At 49.3% G+C, this 22,837-nt stretch overlaps 9 protein-coding genes across 9 annotated transcripts; 4 read left to right on the top strand and 5 right to left on the bottom strand.

Moving 5' to 3' along the window:
* Window positions 1–78: 78 nt before the first annotated feature.
* ASPWEDRAFT_103533 (Zn(II)2Cys6 transcription factor) lies at window positions 79–2,549 on the top strand (the record flags this gene model as incomplete). The annotated part of the gene is made up of 4 exons (XM_040827570.1): window positions 79–431; window positions 486–609; window positions 668–2,320; window positions 2,376–2,549. The coding sequence occupies 4 exons, from the start codon at window positions 79–81 to the stop codon at window positions 2,547–2,549; spliced, it is 2,304 nt and encodes a 767-aa protein (XP_040693191.1).
* A 563-nt stretch (window positions 2,550–3,112) lies between these two features.
* On the top strand, window positions 3,113–4,333 carry ASPWEDRAFT_103765 (FAD-dependent oxidoreductase; the record flags this gene model as incomplete). The annotated part of the gene is made up of 1 exon (XM_040827590.1): window positions 3,113–4,333. The coding sequence occupies one exon, from the start codon at window positions 3,113–3,115 to the stop codon at window positions 4,331–4,333; it is 1,221 nt and encodes a 406-aa protein (XP_040693190.1).
* Window positions 4,334–4,831: 498 nt separating this feature from the next.
* On the bottom strand, window positions 4,832–6,205 carry ASPWEDRAFT_169355 (Spo7-like protein; the record flags this gene model as incomplete). Its single annotated transcript, XM_040830443.1, has 1 exon — window positions 4,832–6,205. One exon carries the CDS (start codon window positions 6,203–6,205, stop codon window positions 4,832–4,834), a length of 1,374 nt encoding a protein of 457 aa, XP_040693189.1.
* An 841-nt stretch (window positions 6,206–7,046) lies between these two features.
* ASPWEDRAFT_49487 (putative alpha/beta hydrolase) lies at window positions 7,047–8,668 on the top strand (the record flags this gene model as incomplete). Its single annotated transcript, XM_040837287.1, has 2 exons — window positions 7,047–7,076; window positions 7,154–8,668. 2 exons carry the CDS (start codon window positions 7,047–7,049, stop codon window positions 8,666–8,668), a joined length of 1,545 nt encoding a protein of 514 aa, XP_040693188.1.
* Window positions 8,669–8,766: 98 nt separating this feature from the next.
* On the bottom strand, window positions 8,767–9,889 carry ASPWEDRAFT_377299 (uncharacterized protein). The gene has a single exon (XM_040834746.1). It carries the CDS (start codon window positions 9,778–9,780, stop codon window positions 8,866–8,868), a length of 915 nt encoding a protein of 304 aa, XP_040693187.1. The 5' UTR covers window positions 9,781–9,889; the 3' UTR covers window positions 8,767–8,865.
* Window positions 9,890–10,082: 193 nt separating this feature from the next.
* Window positions 10,083–11,303, top strand: ASPWEDRAFT_105502 (TatD family hydrolase; the record flags this gene model as incomplete). The annotated part of the gene is made up of 1 exon (XM_040827731.1): window positions 10,083–11,303. The coding sequence occupies one exon, from the start codon at window positions 10,083–10,085 to the stop codon at window positions 11,301–11,303; it is 1,221 nt and encodes a 406-aa protein (XP_040693186.1).
* Window positions 11,304–11,479: 176 nt separating this feature from the next.
* Window positions 11,480–13,892, bottom strand: ASPWEDRAFT_25337 (uncharacterized protein; the record flags this gene model as incomplete). Its single annotated transcript, XM_040832719.1, has 3 exons — window positions 11,480–12,533; window positions 12,586–13,717; window positions 13,826–13,892. The coding sequence occupies 3 exons, from the start codon at window positions 13,890–13,892 to the stop codon at window positions 11,480–11,482; spliced, it is 2,253 nt and encodes a 750-aa protein (XP_040693185.1).
* A 1,236-nt stretch (window positions 13,893–15,128) lies between these two features.
* ASPWEDRAFT_25336 (nuclear transcription factor Y subunit beta) lies at window positions 15,129–16,238 on the bottom strand (the record flags this gene model as incomplete). The annotated part of the gene is made up of 4 exons (XM_040832718.1): window positions 15,129–15,362; window positions 15,449–15,576; window positions 15,627–15,881; window positions 16,085–16,238. The coding sequence occupies 4 exons, from the start codon at window positions 16,236–16,238 to the stop codon at window positions 15,129–15,131; spliced, it is 771 nt and encodes a 256-aa protein (XP_040693184.1).
* Window positions 16,239–18,972: 2,734 nt separating this feature from the next.
* Window positions 18,973–19,565, bottom strand: ASPWEDRAFT_169349 (putative prefoldin subunit 2; the record flags this gene model as incomplete). Its single annotated transcript, XM_040830442.1, has 4 exons — window positions 18,973–19,005; window positions 19,082–19,274; window positions 19,351–19,441; window positions 19,526–19,565. The coding sequence occupies 4 exons, from the start codon at window positions 19,563–19,565 to the stop codon at window positions 18,973–18,975; spliced, it is 357 nt and encodes a 118-aa protein (XP_040693183.1).
* Window positions 19,566–22,837: the final 3,272 nt, after the last annotated feature.

The following is a 22,837-nucleotide window of genomic DNA, read 5'->3' as shown; positions in this document are numbered from 1 at the left end:
TGCCATTCCTGGAAGGGGCTCCTGAGATGCACCAGACATGAAACTCATCTCCCCAAATATCTCACCCCGAAAGCTCCAATGGACGGCACTCAAATACGCAAACGGCCACGGCCCGTAGTGTCGTGTCTTCGATGTAGAGACAAGAAGCTGAAATGCGATCGAGTGACACCATGCGAGAACTGCATCAAAGCTGGATGCTCAGCAGAATGCGCGTATAACCAGACCCCAGAGACCGTTGACTCAATGCCAAAGGCAAAGCGAGTTCAACTTAATGCTACAAATACTGCAGTCAATCAACCCGGAAGAGCCACAGGCATAGGGGTCATCGAGGATCTCCAGCAACGAGTTGTCAAACTGGAAGAGCTACTATCTGTCAGATCGCAAACAGTCAACTTTGGACCGGCCAGAGAGGCTGCAGTCTTGGATTCTGGGTAACGAAAAATCGCTTCGTCCGTCTGCCCTGTACTAATCAAGGATGACAGTAGTCCGCAGTCCAGCAATATCGTTACTCAATCGGAAAATTCGCCACCGTACCTTGGGACTCTGGTGGTCAAGGGGTCTCGATCCCGATATCATGGACAGAATAACAGGATCACTCTTCTTAACCAGGTGGGTTTGATCTTTGTTCATACTACTCGGTATGCAAGTTCAATTGACATCTCCAAAGTTTGCAGAAGCCAAAGACTTCATCAACAAGTGCACCAAAGATTCTACACTTATTGGATTGGCTAAAGAAGTACAGTTCCTTCAGAGCAAATCACAACTACCATTGAATTCGCCAGATTCAGTTTCAGATGTGGATGGCTCTCCGGAGCTTTTACAGCTCCGGGCGTTACTCCCTTCGAAAGCAGTGTGTGACCAGCTGCTAAAGACATATACCAAGAATTTTGAGAAAACATTGAGAATTCTCCATGTTCCTTCTTTTTTTCGTCAGTACGCGGAGTTTTGGACTGATCCGGATAATGAAACTTACCGGTCATCGCTATTTATCGCACAGCTCACGGCAATATTAATTGTATCACTCGCATTGGAAGAAAAAGGCTTTAAATTGGACCATCCCTCCACATGGGAATACCTGAAGCTGACTGCAGTCGACCTTATCCGAGCGTGGTTGCAAAAGCTGGGTAGAAAGCAACGAACTGAATTCACAACACTACAAGTCCAGGTACTGATTTTATTATCTTGTCATCTACGGCTAGTCACCCCTGAGGAGTTATGGAGAGAAAGTGGTACACTAGTACGCTCTGCAATGGTGATGGGTCTGCACTTGGATCTCTCCAAGTCCACAAACTTCTCTGTCTTTCAGGCCGAAAACAGGCGACGACTGTGGATAACCATTGTAGAAATGGATCTCCAAGCTTCTATAGCATCTGGAATGCCGGTCATGGCCCCAGAACTCGATTTTGGTCCTCTCATTCCTGCCAATCTCAACGATTCCGATTTCGACGAGTCGACGGCTGTGCTTCCTCTCTCCAAGCCTTTACATGAATCTACAGATTCCCTGGCTCTGGTCACTCTGGCCAAGTCTTTGCAATATCGTGTCAGGGCTATGGATTTTGTGAAGAGTGCAGGCCCGGTTAAAGATTTAAGCGAACTTGTAAAGCAAGGGCAGAGGTTAGAAGCTTGTCTGCGGCAGATTCCATCCGCCTTGAAACTGGATCACACTCTGAAGGGTGATGATGTCCCAGCACTTCTGCTGAATCGCGTTCTGGTGGATGTATATACGCGCAGGCCTCTTCTTTGCCTCTATAGGTCCGTAGCCATGGGTGATTGCCGCGACGATCCGATGTTCCTTGAGATACAACGAGTATGCCTGGAGTCGTCACTGGCGATCTTATCTTATCAGGACTATTTCGACCCTAACGTGGCCGACCTAGACGTCTTCAATTCGACCACCTACTGGGATATCTTCCAAATCTTCTGCAAAAACGACATCTTATGGGCAGCTCTAAGCGTGTGTGGTTACATCAAGCTGTCCAGTCAACAACAGTCGGGCCCTCAGACTCCTTCCGATAATCCTCAGCCGGGTGTCTTCTCAAACTCACAGGGCATGATGCATAGCAAAGCTAGCCTAACTCGTATTGTCGAAAACTCTCTGGACAGTCTGACACGTAGAATCGGAGAGAATGGCAGCAATATCAAGGATGTCCTCCTTCTTTCAGTTGTTCTCCAATCAGTGCGAGCTCGAGGTTCAGCTCAGCTGAGAGAACGCTGGATGTATCAAGGAGCACAGAAAGCCTTGTCTGCTTGTCGACAACACCTACTCCCAACTATGGCAGAGCAGCCATACGCATTTAATCTACCTGACCTTGCACAGATGGTATACTCGAACCAGTCCAAATCTTTTGCAAGATTCTTTGCTGACTTGTCTAAAGCTTCAGTCTACCCAGCCCATGCTTACACCGAACCAAGAAGCCCAACTAAATCCCTCAGCTCAGCTCCAATTACCAGATTTCTTCGCTGAGTCATCTGCACTAGCCACTGAATTCAACAATTTCCAAGGCGATCCTTTTACATTCGAAGATGGGTCTTTTGCGTGGAATCTATAAACTAAACTCACAGCCTCCTTACATGCTTCATCGACAGACACAAGACAGATTTGACATCGCCCAGTCTGCAGCACAAATATCTCTATATAACTGTAAATAATGTATAAACATTGGTATAATGCACATGAAAACCCCACTATCAACAATCTCCTTGAGCAGTCCGAATACCTGAAACATAGTACTCGTCAACAAGAAGCTCTGTGAATTCGAATACGAACCCCAATTCTCATGGTGAAATGTATCCCCCAAATACAACAATATCTTAAGCCGCAATTGTTCAAATTGAATATTCAGCCTTGGATGCTCCATAGTAAGTGCAAAAATGGCCTCATTTGGGTGCCCCGGACTGAACGAACATCGCCGCTGCATATTCCGGAGATGGACTGTCGGATCCGATCTTGGACTTCGGATCCGGACAGCTGTTCGGCTTGAGTATACAGGTCGAGATACTATATAAAAGCGAGAAACCGTCGAATTCGATTTCAATTCATCCACAAGCATCTAAAGCATTCAGGCATTACCATTGTTACAAAACCACCCCGATTACAATAACTCGAAACAGCATGTCGTCTACTGAGAACATCGCCATCATCGGTGCAGGCCTCTCTGGTCTCACACTAGCTCTTGCACTCTATCAACATGGCATCCCCTGTACCATCTATGAGGCCCGCGACGCACCATTGAACATCGGCGGAGCCGTCATGCTCTCTCCCAACGCCCTCCGAATTCTCGATATCCTAGGCGTCTACGAGCGCATCCGTCCCGAGGGCTACGACTTTGACCACTTGCACTTCCGCACTCCCAGCGACGAGCCCTTTGACACATACGAATTCGGGGATAGCAAGAAATACGGGTACAGTGGCATGCGCATCTATCGACACGTTCTCATCACCGAGCTCTCGGCTATGATCAAGGAGGCGAACATCCCCATTAACTACCAGAAGAAGTTTCAGCGTGTGGTTTCTGAGACCACGACGGACGTGACGTGGGTGTTTGACGATGGAACGACCGCGACTGCGACTTGTCTCATTGGGGCTGATGGAATCCACTCGCGGGTGCGCAAGTACCTCTACCCTGAGCTCGAGCCGCGATTCATGAACGCCATGGGTGTCACTGCTGCTGTGCCCACTAGCCAGTTGCAAATTCCCGAGGGCTACCAGCTCCCCGTGACGATTATGAACAAGTTACACGGGGCGTTTGTCATTGCACCCCAGCTGAAGGATGGATCGGAGGTGTTGATCGGAAGACAGAAGCGCGCCGCGCAGTTGGACCGGGAGGGCTGGAACCAACTCATGAACGACAAGGAGTGGTGTGTTGACTTTTTGCGAGACGGAATCAACGACTTCCCGGCGATCGTGCAACGGGCCGTATCGGACATTTCCCCATCCAACATCAACCTGTGGCCGTTCTATATGGTCCCCAAACTTGACAAGTGGAGTTCTGAACATTCTCGGGTGATCATCCTGGGTGATGCGGCTCATGCTATCCCACCAACGGCGGGGCAGGGTATCAACCAGGCCTTTGAAGATGTATATACGTACGCATTGACTCTGGCGAAGCGTGGAGACACCTCCCTCGAACGGGCTTTGAAGATCTGGCAGCAGGGACGCCAGGAGAGAGTTGACAAGGTGTTGGAACTCAATGCTCAGATTGACAAGCGTCGCATGCCGAAGGCGAGTGATCAGGAAGAGTCCGAGGCGGGTGGAGATTTTGATTTGGAATGGCTGTACAAGCCGGAGCTTGAGGCGATAGTTGAGAAATGGCTTGGTGAAGGTTTGGAGTAGAGTAGAGCCTCAATGTTTTCTTGTCCTGTTTCTGTTTCGTATATATCCCTTTTCTATAGTCATTTGCCTGTATATAGAATTATTGTTTGACAAAAATGTTTGAATTTCAAGCCATTGGTCAGTTCGATTCCTATTTAATAGTTAAGCTTGGGTATTATGGCCGTATGAAGACATATCACTGGTCTAGAACAAACCTGGTGGCCAGGATAGAAAGCAGGTTCATATTCCACAAGGCAAGCAATCTTGGAAGACCCGAGTACTTCGGGACAAGTAGGTATATTAAAAGATCCAATTGACACATAAACAAGGACATTAGACACAGGTGGGGAAAAGTAAAGAAGAAGAGATCCACAACTGGATTTTCCGGATATACATACATGATGACATGTAGCACATGACACATCCAATGGGTAGTTTAAGGCGGGGGTATAATAACGGAGGGGAATAGAAAGACCCGAAAAAAAAAAAAAAAAGTGAAACAGTGTGATGCAAATGGCTTCAAGATTCAAACTTTTCGTCCTTGTCTTTCTCTCCGATTACACTGATGGAGTCATCTGATGAAAACGACGGTGGACGCACGCCTTCTCTGATCTGTGCTTGTGTGAGGGGCGAGAGCCCACGTGGGAGTGTTTTGGAGCTTCTCTTCTTTTTGTTCTGGCTGTGTTCCGTGGTCGAGGTAGTAGAGGGAGTTGTGCTACCTCGACGAGGACGACCGACGGGAGAGGATCGTGAAGGAGGTCGGTCGTCAAGGTCAACCGGGGTGCTGCTGCGAGATGGGGTGCGGGAATGGGAGTCGGAGCGGGTGCTGCGGCGAACAGGAGACTTAAACTCATGACTGTGTTTGGTGCTAATGGAAGGATGATGGCGATGCCCATGTTCGCCAGATCGGTTCAGAGTAGCAGCAACAGCTCGTCGTCGCTGCGACGCCTTCCATCCCAATCCAACCCACCAGAACCAGCTGCCATCATGCTGGGCCACCTGGCGCTCTCGTTCCCGTAGTTCCTGCCGAAGCTGGGCGCGTCTTTCATTTTCTTTATCCCAAAAATCCGTGCGATAATCATCCCAGTTTTCACGAAATTCCGGCGAGAACGACTTGGGGAGAAGCAAAAGTCGAATGTAATCGCCCCCGGGACTGAGATCTTCCTCTACTAGGCCCGACTCGGTGTCCACGTTGTAATATTGCTGGTAGTGCTGCCGACCACCGCGTTTCTCGGTCAGATTACGTTCGACATAATGGAAATTCCCGCTGGGCGATGATGAAAAGGGAGCGGAAAAGGGAAACAGAAAAGCCAGGTACGAGAGCAATTCCTGCCACCAAGACCCGCGAATGATGATGATCTTGGTGTTCATACAACGCAGGCCGCGGTTGGCGACGGCAAGCCAGCGCCGTGGCCAGCGTACTCCGCGCTCCCACTGCCCTGTGCCCCAGCCCAGAAGCGCTGTCACGACTCCTCCAATCAGGGCAACTTTCTCTCCCATATCCACCACCCAATAGACAGAGCCTCCCACCCCGCGGCCATCTTCTCTCGGGCGGAGGAAGAGCGCGTAGGCGAAGTAAGCAATCCACGAAGCGAGCAAGAGGAGGAAGAAGGTATTCTGTCGTCGACGTTCACGTAGTGCCAGATATTGAGCCCGAAGAGAGCTTTCTAGGATAAGGAGATTCAAGTAGATCTGGGGTGGGGAGGAGGGCAAAGTTGACAGCGGATCCGGAGTCGAGAGATGTGGCGGGGAAGAAGAGGAATCCGGAGAGGGAGACGACTGTGGGAGAGGAGCATTCAATGCATCGGAAGGTGAAGAAGACGAAGAAGCCGTTTGGGGATCAGATGAAGCTGAAGATCCCTTGACTAGCTGATCTAAGTTTTGAGAAGCCATGGTAAAAGTAGGTGAACGACGGTGTTTTCGTTTCTTGGAGGTCAACGAGGGGAGAGGAATCTCCAGGAGTCAAACAAAGACACAAACAAGGAATCAGGGGACAGCAAGGCCTTTGCGGCCAGATGATGCTATCTCATCGCATAGACAAAGCAGCGAATGACTTGGACGAAGTTAAACGATGGATGGAGAGGGAAAAGAAGATGAAGGACGACGCCGAAGTGGAGGAACCGGAGCTTTTGGCTGCCCCATCAGGTCGACCCGATCGTCATCGTCCACGCTTTCAACGGTTTTCGTGTTTTGCTCCTCCCCGGGGTTTTCTGTATGACTTCATCTGCCTCGCCTCTAATCGATCGACTTTTTTTTTAAGGTTTTCATCACGTCTCGTCTTGAGTTTTCCATCGTTTCGCCTCCATTCGTACCACGTTGCGTCGGGGATAAGCGGCCTTGAGCTTTTCTCCGTCCCAACCGCTTCTTCTTCGCTTCTTCTGCGTTTTTCGATTGCGTCTGCCTGTCATCCATCCCTGAATATATAGCCATCACCATCCCTCAATCCGATTACGAGTGACAGAACCCCCTCTCTGTCACTCCGATTTCTCCTTGCGACAAGGTGTATACCGCGCGACTCCCTTTACCCTCCCTCCAGGCCCCTCGACCTTGGGCCTCTAAAGAGGTCCCTCGCGTTATCCCCTCGTTCAATCCCGCCTTATCGAGCCGAAATACCTCTTCGATGACGTCGGAATCTTTAAAATCATCGGGAAGCAGTATGCGCGACCAGGGCCAGCAGCAAGAAGCGATCGATTCTGCTCAAGCCGCTGGGCGGTCGTCGTCAACATGGTTCCCGATGGGCTATAGAGAAGGCTTCAGCCAGTGGGTATGTCGTACGCACTAGGATGATAGATAGTTTATGGATATGGGGTATTTTATACAGATACTAAACCTGCTTTCCAGTGGGCTTGTTTGCCGGCCGCAGCAGCAGAGCATAAAGTTCTGTCCTACCTGCCTTACCTTCAGCACAACCCTCCCACCCATCGACAGACGGGAAACACCTCGGACGTCCCTGCAGGCACGCCTGATAGCCTTCAAGCTGCAGACCCCAGTCAACAGGGAGACGTGTCAATCAACTCCCTCAATGATCCGTACGGCCCTCGTCGATGGCGCTCTACTATGGTTGAGCTGAGTGGGAAGGACCGGGCGCTCAATGAATTTTCCGTGGAGAGGGTTGGCGAGGATGCTGATCAGCATCTGGTTATGCTTCACGGATATGGCGCTGGACTGGGCTTTTTCTACAAAAACTTTGAACCGCTGAGCCGGCTCAAAGGGTGGCAACTTCATGCCCTGGATATGCTGGGCATGGGTCGCAGCACCCGTCCTCAATTTCGCATCAAGGCGAAAGAAAAGGAGGAGGCTACACGGGAGGCTGAAGACTGGTTTGTGGATGCGCTGGAAGAATGGCGTGTTAAACGCAAAATTGATCGATTTACTTTGCTCGGTCATAGTCTGGGCGGATACATGGCAGTCGCCTATGCTCTCAAATATCCAGGCCATTTGAACAAACTCATTCTCGCGTCTCCGGTGGGAATACCAGAAGACCCATTTGCTGTTGCGGCCGGAATGCCGGAGCACTCTGAGTCGACCATGGCCAACGAGTTCACACAGGATCAATCCAAAATCACAGAATCCTCGTCAGCGGTCCCTCCTCCTGGAATGTTGCAGCAAAAAGGCGATGGCAACACCCTCCTCACTCGGCAGACTGTAGACGCACAGTCTGATCGCCCTCCCCGTCGCACTCTTCCCAGGTGGTTTGCCTATCTCTGGGATGCTAACATCTCTCCCTTCAGCTTGGTTCGGTGGACTGGACCCTTTGGGCCGCGAATTGTATCCGGCTGGACCTCTCGAAGATTCTCCCACTTGCCAGCAGCAGAGGCCAAAGCCCTGCATGACTACTCATATTCGATCTTCAGTCAGCGAGGGAGCGGAGAGTACGCTCTGACATACATTCTCGCCCCCGGTGCTTTTGCTCGCAGTCCTCTTATCAGACGGATCCAGGGTGTTGGACGGCAAATCATCCAGTCGTCCTCTTCCACACCCCCCTCGCTACCAGCCGAAGCTACAGAAACATCTCCCCACCAGTCCACTTCCGAATCGCCTGTTAAACCCGAACCCTCTTCATTGCCACCCGCCAGACGTGAGAACGGTATCCCCATCATCTTCATGTATGGTGACCACGACTGGATGGACGCAGCAGGTGGTCTCGCAGCCCAGACCAAGATCGAAGAAGAAAAGCGACGTGCCCTCGAGAATGCCACAGCAGAAGAACGCAAGGCAGACAACGGCTCTGCCAAGGTGGTCATCGTCAAGGGATCAGGACACCATGTCTACTTGGATGCGTGGGAAGATTTCAACAAAATGGTTTTATCCGAGATGGAAGAGGTTGGCCGGCGAGAGAGAAATGGGAAGCTATGAATGACGCTGCAGTGAGAAATATTACGTGTATAATGGAAACAATGCGACTTGCAGCGGTTTTTTGACCTTTACTCTTGTTTATTCCTTTTTTTGTCCTTATCTGCTCGCTATCTATCCCATGTACTCTGCTCAGTATAATGGAAGATGTATATATATAGATCAATAGATTTGAAGAATCACAGTGTTCTTAATCTCCTTCATTCCTTTTTACTTTTATCCCTATGGGCTGTATTCTGGTCAATAAACAAACAATTCCCCGTCCGATAATTCGAACTAGTCACCATAGACGTAGTAATAGAGCGCTGATGATGCCGGCGCCCCCGTTGCTGTTGCTGCTGTTGCTGCACTTGCTGTTGCGCCGGCTGCGAGGGAAGCTCCAGCCGATTATTTATCGACAACCAAGCCCGTTCATCCGCCTCTTCGTCATTAATAGCATGATCAGACGGGGACGGAGACGACGGAGACGTAGGAGACAAAGAAGCCGATCTGGACGGATGGCCGCTGCGGGATTTCGACGACGACGCTGGGGCTGGACAGCGCCACCCGCCTAAACCTTCAAAGTCACGACCTTCGTCGCCGCTGACGAGGCTAAGGAAGGAGGCCGTTGTTGCGGATGAGGGGATCATGCAAGGGTTACTGTTATTGCGGGCGTCTCTGGTGCGTTTGTGAAGCTTGCGATGTCCTTGTCCATCTGAGTTGGAGCTGTTGTATCGTCTTAGGGCTGGGCGGGGTTTGGCGTTAGTGATGATACCGGGCCCGGGTCCGGGAGGGACGAGGAGTCTTAGTTGACGGGCGCTCGGGGTTCTGGGGAGGGTATGGCTGCTGGTATTGGTATTGTGGTTCACGATGGATCCATGATCTGAGGATCGACGACGGAATGGGGTGGTGGGTTCTGATGCGGCAAAGGTCAATAGGGACGAGTTGGAGGATGTGGGGATGACAAAGTAGTTTGTGATGATGGCGTAGGATAATTCGATGTAGATGATAGAGAGACGGATGAACAGGGCCAGGACAGAGAAGCAGATAGTGATGTATGCTGTTAGAAGTAGAGGGACAGAGAGGAGGGCGAGGAAAGGGACGGTCACAAAGCTGGAGAAGGTGATGGTAGGCATGAAGGCTTATATATACACAGAGACGCTAACAACGCAAGAAGATATACGGATTACGGAGGGTCAGAGATGAAGAAGAGAAAGTCATGATATTTGTTCGCCCGTTTTCAAATGGGCTGATTTATTCCATGTTTTCGTCTTTTGTTGCATCCAAAAATGCGGAGAAGAGCATGTGATCTTTTCTGCCTCAGGCATGACATTACATCATATCCCACATATTCCTCCACACTCAATAATGATGCGAGAGCGTCTCTTCATACATCTTCGACACCAGACAAGATCATATTCAATCACCACAGAAGATAATGGCACAAGACGAGACAGCTTTCCCTTGGGAAATCGGGGTCTTCGACGCCCATTGTCACCCCACCGATACCATGGCTTCAATCGCTGAGATCCCCCGCATGAAAGCCACCACTCTCACAGTTATGGCCACTCGAGGCGAGGATCAAGATCTCGTGTTTCAAACCGCAGCGCCAGTAGAAGCAACCAAGTCGGTCACCACCAGCCGAAAAAAAGAGCGCATACTTCCGTGTTTCGGGTGGCATCCGTGGTTTTCACATCAGATTTTCGATGACGAGGGAACGCGCAAAGATGAGGACGATCCGTTTATGACCACCCAGCTTAAACAGGCCCATTATGAAAAGGTCCTCACGCCATCTCCAGATGATGAGACCTTTATCTTTGCCTTGCCAGACCCCAAACCGCTGTCACATCTCATCTCAGAAACACGGACCCGGTTACTGGCCCATCCAACTGCCCTCGTCGGTGAGGTCGGGCTGGATCGCGCTTTTCGACTCCCCAATGCCTGGACCAAGCAAGAGGTTCAATCCCGGGATGCCACCATGACGCCAGGCTCCCGGGAAGGTAGGTCCCTCTCCCCGTACCGGGTGCAGTTAGACCACCAAAAGACCGTGCTGAGGGCCCAGTTGCAGCTGGCTGGGGAGTTGTCTCGACCGGTCTCTGTTCATAGTGTACAGGCGCATGGGGCGGTGTTCGACCTCCTCAAGGAGCTCTGGTCTGGTCATGAGCGAAAGGTTCTTTCCCGACGGGAGAGGAAACAGCGTGATGCGGAGAGGAGCCAGAGGGGCGAGGCTGATGAAGAAGATGAAGAGAAAGAAGCATCATCAAAAACAAACGCAACCCCTTTTCCTTTCCCCTCGAGGATCTGTATGCATTCCTATTCTGGACCCGTCGATCCTGTCCGCCAATTTCTGGACCCATCGAATCCTTCTGATGTCTACTTTTCTTTCTCAAGTTTGATCAACTTCAGTGGGCCTTCCTCGCAGAAGGTCATCCAAGTTATAAAGGCTCTCCCCGATGACCGGGTACTTATTGAGAGTGACCTTCACACTGCCGGGAAGCAGATGGATGATCTACTCGAGGAGGTCGCGAGACAGGTTTGTGACGTGCGCGGATGGGATTTGAGAAAGGGAGTTCAGCAACTTGCAGATAATTGGAGGCGGTTTGTATATGGTTCAAGCGAAGTGTTACCCAACGGACATGATGTTTTAAACAAACGATGAATGCAAAAGATAATATATTCAAGAAATAGAACAACCGAAATAGTAGATAGTATTTCCAATTAGTGGTATCATTCATATACAGCCTGTCGGCATATGGTATGGTATGGGCAATCATTAATCCCTTAAAAAAAAAAAATCCCGAACATATAAACAGAATGATAATGTTTTAGTAGAAACTAGTGCATCCATCCTCCATCCTGGAGAAGGTCTGACATCGGAGTTTCTTGCCAGTAGATTTGACGCCACTCGTCCTCAAGCTCTGGTAACCCTTCCATGGGCATTGGAATAGGCTGGTCCGGGTCGGTAAATGAGAATAGCTGTCTCCAGTCTAGGAGCTCCCTGGGATGATCCATGGGCTCCATAGATGATATGTTGTTCGAAGGTATCCAGCTATCGAAAGGCTGGCTTGGTTGAGGGTCTAGGGCGGGTTGTGGTATATGGGCCGGTTCGGTAGATGTCTCGTAGGGGGATTGATTATCTGTCTTGGGTATCGGCAATACGGTATTGTTAGAAGTAGCGCTGACTTTTTTACTGTTGCCGTTCTGTGTGTTGCTAAAGGCTCGCGGTCTTTCGCTGGTCGCCATTTGGAGATCCTTCTGGAGGCGCTTGGAGTCCTCGAAGAGTCGTAATATAGTACCAGCATGTGCCCAATACCCGGATAACTCACGCAGAGAGTAGGATGCCGAGTCAAAGCGGCGGAGGGCGTTGATTGCTAGAACAGGATTGGAAAACCGGAGCTCGACCCGTACTTGAATCATTGCAGTAAAAAGGGTATGGACACCAGAGTACCACAGGAACTTGAGACGATCATTCAGACGGAGCTCTTCGAAAATGGAACCGATGACACCAGCAGCAGCACTGCAAATCTCTGCATCGTGGGGACCGTAGTCGTCCGAGTATGCGGAAGCTCTTGGGTGTGGGCGATGGAGAAGAATGAGGAAATTATTATATGTGAGATGAAGCATGGCAGACCAAGGATCCATATCAGATGCACGAAGACGCAAACTGTCCGGAAGTTTCAAAGACCAGTTGGCGAGGGCTTCGTCGGCTTCTTGAAGCACCGCTTTGCGACGTTCAGCACTAACCCGGAGGCCGAATCGTTCACGAACGATGTAGAATATCATGGTGCAGAGTTCCGAAAAGTGAGTCACGTACTCTATCTGAACTCGAGACCCGCAGTCTTGAAAGTCAGCGGGTGTTAGTGGTGCAACGTCGGAATCCTCAAGATTTCTGATGGTTTATTAGTATGCAGCCGCATCAGATTACAAGAATATTCACTCACATAGCGTGGGGTCGACCATAGGAAAGAGATACCATGACATCAAACTGGAGCAAAATGTACCACAGCCTCCTCCACATGTGCCTGTCTTCGGGCACGAATTTGCTCGACACTGGATTGCGATGCATGCCAATACCCGTGGCTATTCTGGCAGCGACACCAACCCAGTAGTGGGCATTTGCAGCCACATCATCATCAGCACTGTCCGAATGCCAAGTAAGAAGTAGTGCTGCTTGAACTAAAGTATCCCGACTCCGCTCGATGCGGTTATCAAACAGCCATTTGCAACGGCGGAAGAAGATCTCTTTCAGAGGATCTCTTTCTGCTTTCGGGCGGGACACATGTGCCCCAACGAGCAATATAGCCTGAAGAAGTAAAATTGACGGGGGATCAGAAGGATCTCGGCTGCGATATTGGGCCATGAACAAGTCTTCGTCGATGATAGGATATCCCGGGTTCACGTAGGCGAAGTACGCCTCTACCAGCTCATCAGCAAGAGCCTGTTCTGGTAAAGTGAGGGCATCCATGAGGAGCTGGTCGTGTCCCGTTCTCAATTGGTGTCGTGGAATTTCATTGCCCGCGAAATGATACACATCGTCATCGTTATCCCGTTGCTGGCGAATCAAAAAGGACATATTTGAAAGTTCATGACCGACATAAATTGCTCTGACACCCCTTTGAATGTGTCTTCTCCCAGATTCTTCCTCATCAATGAGTTTCACTAAACGTTTTTCAAGATCATTGTGGGCATCTCGTTCGCTCGATGGGTCCGGGCCCGATGGCCGATGGGTTGTTTCGGTGCCCGAAAAAGACTGCGATCTAGGATGCGGAACATGATTCGCAAAATGATTCGATGCCACAGGCTGGCTGGTACTAAGGACATTCGGTAACGGGGTGGTAGCTTGGGTGGAGGATGATGGAGATAAAGATTTCGAGGCGGATTCGGTAGCAGAAGGCACGGGTCGACAACGGATAGGAACAGGGTCAAGAATCGAGCGTACAGCAATACGCTTTTTCTTTTCATGGATGCGACAATCTGTCTTCCCCGAGGAACGACAGTTGGAGCAAGGCAAGCCGACTAGGCGTGCATCGCATCGGACTTTGCGCCGATGACAGTGAACACAAGCCGCGACACCTAACACACATGCATCTAGTGATTAGCATAGGGTTCTCACACATGATCAGAAATACACCAGTTATATTCAACCGATGGACAGGCAGGAATCATAAGGTTGATGCGTACCTGATTTGCGCTTAGTCACACCATCTGCGGTGGACGAATGGTTGTTATTGTTCGCTGCGGCGGACATGGCAAAAGCATCGATCCAGATTTAAGCCCGGATACTGTATATTCATCGTAATATGCGGGCAGCCACTAGACTGGATGGTGAGCTCAAGACATGATGTCTAAAGCAACATTGAAAATAACACACAACGGTCGAGACGGGAAGCAAGGAAGAGAAGAAGGGAAAGATGACTGTGGGGGAAAGAGACCGACGGGGAAATGTTCATATCAGTGGGTCTGCGGGGGCTCACGTGGGCTGCGGAGAAAGAGGCGATCCCAGGCAAAAGACGGGATTGAACGGCATCAATGGCTGATTTGGGTATTTGGGAGTTTGTAGAGCATAGGATAGAGGGAAATGATGCTGTATCGATGATAGTTGAGCAAGAATCATGGATGCGACGAGGATGAAGATCAAGTGAATCATCGTCTGTTATCAGACCCTTGAGCCAATCAATGGGCCTGCATAGATAACTTATCAATTGATGCTAATAATTGCAAAGAACTAAATGCATGAAGTGCAATAAAGGCAGCAGATATAGAAACAAGTTCTATTAATGGTAGGAGTGGTCTCCTTCAAAGACAGTTCGAAATATATCAACCCCAGCCAACACCGAATCCCAAAGACAGCCATAGCAATATGGCATGGACATTGAAGTCCTCTTCTCTCTCTATCAGTTCAGTTCCCCATCAATCACCCGGGCATTCCGTATGAAACAATAGGTAACTCGAATAGATAAATACAAAAATATCACAGGTTTCTCAGTTATCTTCCTCCATGGTCAAAGTACAAAAGCGATCGTATACGTAGTCAAGTGGTTCAAGTAGCCTCCTTGTTGTTCTGTTCTCCTGGAGTGTACAGTATTGTTGTTGCGAGGAAAGAGAGGCGCACGAGTTGCTGTTTCACCCGAGAAAAAAAAAAGAAAAAGAAAAAAGAGATGAAGAAAAAAAGACCCCAATGATTCTCATCCGTGATTTTGTTTCAATCACGGTCCAATCCGTAAATATCCCATAAGAAAATCCATTTATATCGTACCAGTTCATCAAGATGCTGCGCAAGGATTAACATCCGGAGACTGGAGGTAGTCCTCTCACACATCTCGAACCTCTGTCCATGGGCGAGCTCTGTCAAAGCGGAGGCCGATACTGCCTAGCCATCTTGCATGCGAATCAGACGGTTTATATCGCTCTTTGGCTTATCGATGTCGAACGGCTCGGGGTTGGGATGGTACCAGGGTTTCTCGGATGATCCTCTTTGCACATTCTAGTAAGACTCCCCTGTCCCATTGTGAGCCTGGCCAACCATGGGCGGGTAGCCATAGGCAGAGGTGTCCTGCTCGGAGGGGTCTAAGCTCGGGTTCAAGATACTGTTGGCGTTTTCGGAATCAGGGAAGCCCGGGCGTCCAGGCTGAGCAGCGTTCACTGGGCCACCAACAGGTCCAGCACCGTAACCACTGCTGGTTGGTCGGTTTTGGTTTTCTCCTCTGGCGGATTGCGTCTGGGGGGATAATCAGTATTGATTGCGATGGGTGCACGGCAGGTTGTCTGTGGACAGGCAGATCTCAGATGTTGCACAGGTCTTACCTCGCGATATTTCGACAGATAGATTTTAAGGGCTTCCGCATAGTTCTCGAAGCCGAGCGAGGTCATGGCAAACAAAATATCTTCACCGTTGACGGTTTTCCGCTTTTCCTGCTGGCATTTCTCGGATGCTATACATTGTGAGTATAGAATAAGAAAGTATAATTCAAGCATGACAAACCTTCACTGGTGATGAACGAGATAAACTCGCTCACACACTCTTGCATGCACTCCTTGGCTTCTTTCGCGATCTTTGCGTTTTCTGGTAGGGCAATCTTCATGATACGTGCCACTTGATACCGGATGTTAGCATGTCCACTTGCAAATACGAGGTCGCTCTGCAGGATTGGATGGCCATAGCGGGGGAAACAGCCAAGCGGGAAAACAGTGGCATGCGCTCCATTGGGATAGAAAGGTTGCACATTCAGGATAAGTGCTTATCATGGGAGCAGAAAAGGAAATTCAAACACGAATGACAATACGGGAATCTGGGGAGAAAAATGCCAAAAGTGAAACGCTTTTTCTCGACGGGAGCAAGAGGGGTTAAGTGTAGTAGGGCAATCGGCTTTCGGCCAGCAGTCCAAAGTAAGGTACGCGCAAATCAGGAGGACAGAAAAGCTGCAAGGAAACGCAACTAACCATTTGCAATCGGAAGCCATCGATCTTGTTCCTTCACCTCAAACTCGCCCTGCGCCGCTTGGTCTTGTTGGTCCTTGTCCATTTGGTCCTGTTCTTCACCTGATTGAACTTCAGGTTCCACTTCTGGTTCCTTCGAGGGAGAGGTCGACGACATGTTTTTTAGCTGTTCGGATAACGTGCAGCGGGTCTGGAACGATTGTCTCTAATTGCTCTGTTGGCAGTCCACGTCAGAGATGAGCACGCACGCGATGCCTTCGGCTTCTAACGGTAATGATGCTTTGGATGGGTTGGTGGGAAGGTGTCCGACTGGGCAGCGATTTGCTTCACAACAGCCTGAACGGGGAAGAGAAAGAAGCGGCCGTGTGGGGGATTGGCAAAGCTTCTGCGCAGCTTTGCCCTAGCGGTGTGCGCCAGGAATTAGATGGAATTGAAGATGAAGCGCGCCAGTCGCCTTTTTTCCCCGCGACAAAATGATTTGATACGACCACGAAGCCAACGAACCGTTTTCCAGGAATTTTCTGTGTGGGGGAAAACAAATAATGGGGGGACTTACAAACTGCAGGGCGATAGTAGTGCAGTGGTAACGTATGCGCGACTCTTTCCTTCTCCAACGCGGGAGATCTGGAAACCCAAGAGCTTACTTTTGGTGACGCGGGCGAAATGCAACGCGGGAGTCGCAACAGTGGGTCAATTGGTGGTGGAAGTGTGGCACGTTGCGCAGAGAAAGGGGACCGAGGGAAGATTGGGAGGGCAGGTTAGGCAATCAATCAGAAGAGTTTGAGAGACAAGATGATCATCTGAAATCTAGGTGTATGTAGGAGAAGCAGTAGTGGTGGTGATGGTATGCAGGCGAAGAGCAGCTGTCGGTACTAAACAACAGCCCCGTACTTGTCCAATGCGCGCAGCAATTAATTGGCGGACCAGAAATAATAATGGCAGCACAGCGAGTGATTCCGTTGGTCGCTCACCACAAGAGATCAGAACGACTGGCTATCAGTGGCTGTTGGGCGTAAACACCAATAATAGTTGTATCCACGGAGATCTCAATAACCACCGTCTAGCAGCACTCGAAAAGGATGACTGATTGTTTGATTTGATGATGATGAAGACGATGAGTCTGCAGGGGTAATCGACGGATGGACGGATGGGGGTTGCTGTCCTCTCGAGGGTGCCTAAGGCTGTAAGGCTGTGATTACAGTATTATACGGCTGTATGTTATTTACTTTCTTCCTTTGGTATAGTGTTGTTGAGCATATAGTGTGATCAGAGAGGGGGGCAGTATTGGTATGGTAAGCAACGTGACCTGGTGCCTTGGAATCGATACAGACGTCTCCATCATGATGACAATGTTCATCACACTCTTCGCAGACGCGATTAGATGTATCCAAAACAATTCCCATTGTTCCTTGTCTGTGACGGAAATGCCTGCAAAGGCTCCACCTCGATCATCCCAATCATCCGCATAGGTAAAGTACTGCGGATATGCAGCGATATGGATCACATCAGCATTTCTACAGCTCACTCATTGGGGCTGTGAATCCTCTGTATTTGGGAAAACATTAACCAGTGATACTATCCAATTTGACCTATCTCAAACACTGCTTTGGCGTGTTGATGCCTTGGACTGGATAATCTCCGTCACATAGTGGCATGGATGGTGACCCTCTCATTGGATGAATCACAGCTCTGCGGAAAAGAGGCTGGTTGGGTAGAGCCTGGGAGAAGTACTATACGGCATCAGGCATTCAAGAAGAAACAAGGACACAAAGGGTCGAACAACCTTGGATTAACCGTGAATACGACGATAATGTCAGGCAAAACCACAATGTGGAACCGTCTGCAGCCCGAATCCATCCTGTCGAGGGTCAGAGCACACGGGGATTTTGGTCTGAGCTTTTGTGAACCATGAATTTTTTAGATGATGCTATTTTGATCTTTCACAGCCCTGTCCAGGCTTATGCAATGGTGTTCTGGAACTTCTTCCTGGCTGTTCGCTTCTGGTTGTTTCTATTGGCGATGGATATAGCACAGCGTCTGATGAAACTTACCCCACATCTGGCAATCAACGTATAATGGATCGTTGTATACCCAAGTATATGTATGCCTGACTCGGTCCAGCTGTTCCTCTAATGCATCATCCTACTGTAGGATGTTCTTGCTAAGTCACTAGATCTATTTGCATTTTAGTGATAATGCAGGTGTTGGGGGATGGAACACCAACGGAGCCTGAATCTACAGGCAGTCTCATAATGCTGATGTGAAGCAACCAATAGTAAGGCCGAAACCAGGTATACTTAGGTAGAGCCCTCAAGCTCAGAGTCATAATAATATCCAGATACTCAAAAGCCTCAGTTATCAGGCCAGGTGAGCGTTGCCTCTGTTATATCGCCAAGGGAGTCGGGTCATATCAGTTACAAAGTCAACCGAGACTGGCTTATTAATGTCAAGGATGATAACTATCGAATGACTTGAATAAGTTTTGTTTGTTGTTCATTTGTTGGCAAGTACATGTAAACCTTCTACACTTTGCCTTGGGTTGATGATAGTCTGATATGATATTAGGCACAAATGCGTCGAAGCCCTCCGTCAAAGCCTCTCTTGCCGTGGCATCCGCATCATTCCCTAAATTGCTGACGTGTGGATTTCCAAACTGTCTTGCCAGACAGTCCATTCCCCCGTAGACCAAGCATGAACACCAAAAGGGTATTTATCGTTCATTATTCATCGGGACAAACAAAAGCAATGATCGTGAAATGTCGAAAAAAGACTTCTAGTATGTCCGGTTTGTTTTCCAGGTCCTGGTAACGCCGATATCGTCCTCCGTCTATATCCTATACCCATGGGAGAACCGATGTATCTGGAACACCGCAGTCACGATGAGACCCCGTCTATGGCTGCACGACCTGGATGTTGTTCTTTTTCTGCAAGGCAAGCTCATATCAGCATTGAAACGTAACATGGATGGCGGCATGATAAGGGCGATAAGGGTCAACGCACCTTCCAGCTGTCCAGCTCACCCTGCTTGGACTTGTACTGCTTCAGCATTTCCTCCAACACCTGCTTCAATCCATCCGAGTTTGTCTTAAGCGAAGGTAGGACATCTTGAACCGTGCGCTCGACCAGCACTCCATTCACCATGCGAAAACACTTTCGTTCTTTGGGGAGGGGGTCGAGTGTCTCAATGACAAGCCTAGCAGACAAATGCGTTAGTAAGAGGGCTCTTGCATTGAAGCCGAATGAGCAGATAAAACAAATACAACACTCACTTGTGCTCTTCGGCTTCTTGCTCAAGGTCGCCAATCTTTTGCGCCAATTGTTGCAGCGTGTTTTTGAAGTTTGTGTATTGGAGCTGGAGCTCTGTTCAAGAAAGTCAATCCACCGTTAGCCTTCTATCTTCTTCGAAGATCGACATAAACCGGGGTCAGAAATGAATATGCGTACCCTGCTGCTTCTTCGGGTTGATTTGAGGTTGGCTAGACATGGTGATGTATCGAAATGCTGATACTGCGCAGGACAAAGCTGGAGTTGGAATGCGGGGCGCTTCGCTTGATATCAGAAATGATGATGGCTCCGTCGGAGTGACTGGCGGAGTCGTGCCAAGAGTATCGAAATGTCTTTTAATTGAACAACCACGCGATATTTCGCTAGTAAAAGAGTTGAATATAGGGGTAGAAAACTTTACAAGTTTCTAAAATGAAATAAAACATTTATTGTACTGTGAAATCCCAATTCCCAAGGTGCGGGGCGGGATTGGTAGCATCTACATGCATATTGAGTCCATTTCATACCCAAATAAAAACCTAAAAAGAAAATTGAATAAGATAAAAATCTCAAGAAACTAAGTAGGTATTCATATTAAATATCCGAATGTGTTTTGAATATTTCGTAGCCTTTTTTGACTTCATCCAAGTCAATATACAAGCACGTGATTGTGTACTGTTTGTTCTGTTTGTCTTGTTTGCACTCGAGGTGGACGACTGTCGGACTGCCTTCGATATTTCCAGGAAGCACTGCAGACAGTCGGTGGCCATTTTTGCCGCCTCAAAACCTCTGTTATTTGTCTCTAATCATATTCTTATCGACCCTCTTACGGTCGATAATTCCAATTCGTCATGGCTCCCGACGAGATGCCCCCAGCCAAACGGCAAAAATCCAACCTTCCGCCACAACTCCGCGACGCGAAGCGCAAGGACATCGATAACTGGGAAACAAATCGAATGCTCACGTCCGGCGTTGCGCAGAGAAGAGATTTCGATGGCGATTTTATGCCCGAAGACGAAGAAGGAACTCGTGTACACTTACTAGTTCATGATTTGCGCCCGCCCTTTCTTGATGGCCGTACGATTTTCACCAAGCAGCTTGAACCCATCTCCGCCGTGCGCGATCCGCAGAGTGATTTGGCTGTGTTCAGTCGAAAAGGAAGCAAGGTTGTTCGGGAACGACGTCAGCAGCGAGAACGACAGAAACAAGCACAGGATGCGACGACAGTGGCGGGTACGGCACTGGGAAACCTGATGGGGGTTAAGGAAGATGAGGGTGATAGTGCAGTCGCTATGCCTGTTGAAGATGCGTACAAGGGTGGGAATAAGTTTGCGCAGCATATGAAGAAGGGCGAAAGTGGTCAAAGTTCATTCAGCAAAAGCAAGACACTCCGCGAACAAAGAGAATTCCTGCCCGCCTTCGCAGTGAGGGAGGATTTACTACGGGTCATCCGAGATAATCAAGTTATCGTTGTGGTTGGCGAGACGGGCTCCGGAAAAACAACACAATTGACACAATTCCTGCACGAGGATGGCTATTCAAAATTCGGTTTGATCGGTTGCACCCAGCCTCGTCGAGTGGCTGCTATGAGTGTTGCAAAGCGTGTGAGTGAGGAAATGGAAGTTGACCTCGGTAGCGAAGTTGGATATGCAATTCGTTTCGAAGATTGTACCAGCGATCAAACAGTTATCAAATACATGACCGACGGTGTTCTTCTACGAGAATCTTTGGTTCAGCCAGACCTTGACAAATACTCTTGCATCATTATGGACGAAGCTCACGAAAGAGCTCTCAACACGGATGTCCTAATGGGTCTTTTGAAGAAGGTCCTGGCACGACGAAGGGACTTGAAATTGATTGTCACATCGGCTACAATGAATGCAGAGCGCTTTTCGCGGTTCTACGGTGGGGCTCCGGAATTCATCATCCCTGGAAGAACATTCCCGGTAGATGTCCACTTCTCGCGAACACCATGCGAGGATTATGTCGACAGTGCAGTCAAGCAGATTTTGGCTATCCATGTGTCGCAAGGTCCTGGTGATATTCTGGTGTTCATGACGGGCCAGGAAGATATTGAAGCAACATGTGAACTCGTTGATGAACGACTAAAGATGTTGAATGATCCGCCCAAGCTAAGCATATTGCCCATATACAGTCAAATGCCCGCAGAGCAACAGGCGAAGATCTTCGAGAAAGCTGCTGCTGGAGTCCGCAAAGTCATCGTTGCGACTAACATTGCCGAAACAAGTTTGACTGTCGATGGTATTATGTATGTTGTGGACGCTGGATATTCTAAGTTGAAGGTATACAATCCCCGGATGGGCATGGACACACTTCAAATTACACCTATATCGCAAGCCAATGCCAACCAGCGTTCTGGACGAGCAGGCCGGACAGGGCCTGGAAAAGCCTACCGTCTTTTTACGGAAATGGCATACAAGAACGAACTTTATATACAAACAATTCCGGAAATCCAGCGAACCAGTCTTTCCAACACGGTTCTTCTCTTGAAATCTCTTGGAGTGAAAGATCTCTTGGATTTCGATTTCATGGACCCACCCCCACAGGAAACTATCACAACTTCCCTTTTCGAACTGTGGTCGCTTGGTGCATTGGACAATCTTGGCGACCTCACACCACTAGGACGGTCCATGACCCCGTTTCCCATGGACCCGCCTCTTGCTAAACTCCTGATCACCGCATCGGAGGAGTATGGGTGTAGTGAGGAGATGCTGACCATCGTTTCCATGCTGTCTGTACCCAGTGTATTCTACCGACCTAAGGAACGTCAAGAGGAATCCGACGCAGCGCGCGAAAAGTTCTTCGTTCCGGAGTCTGATCATCTGACCTTGCTTCATGTGTACACACAGTGGAAATCCAATGGCTTTTCGGACTCATGGTGCAACAAGCACTTCCTCCACTCTAAATCCCTGCGAAAGGCTAAGGAGGTTCGCGACCAACTTAACGACATCATGACGGCACAGAAAATGAACCTGACAAGCTGCGGCACGGATTGGGATGTGATTCGCAAGTGTATCTGCTCTGGGTTCTATCACCAAGCTGCCCGGGTGAAGGGTATCGGAGAGTTCCTCAACCTCCGGACTAGTGTCAGCATGCACCTCCATCCTACCAGTGCGCTGTTTGGTCTGGGATATGTGCCTGAGTATGTGGTCTACCACGAGTTGATTCTCACCAGCAAAGAATACATGTCTACAGTGACAGCCGTCGACCCACATGTAAGTTTCCTCTGATAACAATGCATGGAACGCTGACTAACTCCCCCCAGTGGCTCGCGGAACTTGGTGGTGTCTTCTACTCGGTCAAAGAAAAGGGTTACTCCCGTCGCGAACGCCGGGTGACGGAACAAGAATTCAACCGTCGCATGGAGATTGAAACCCAAATAGCTACAGACCGCGAACGGGCCGTCGCGGAGAAGCAACGCGAACAGGAACGCAACGATCCTTCGAGACGGAAGAGAGAAGTCGAAGTCGG

Source organism: Aspergillus wentii (assembly GCF_001890725.1).
Source record: "Aspergillus wentii DTO 134E9 unplaced genomic scaffold ASPWEscaffold_2, whole genome shotgun sequence".
NCBI lineage: Eukaryota > Fungi > Ascomycota > Eurotiomycetes > Eurotiales > Aspergillaceae > Aspergillus > Aspergillus wentii.
This window is presented reverse-complemented; position numbering and strand designations above follow the sequence as displayed.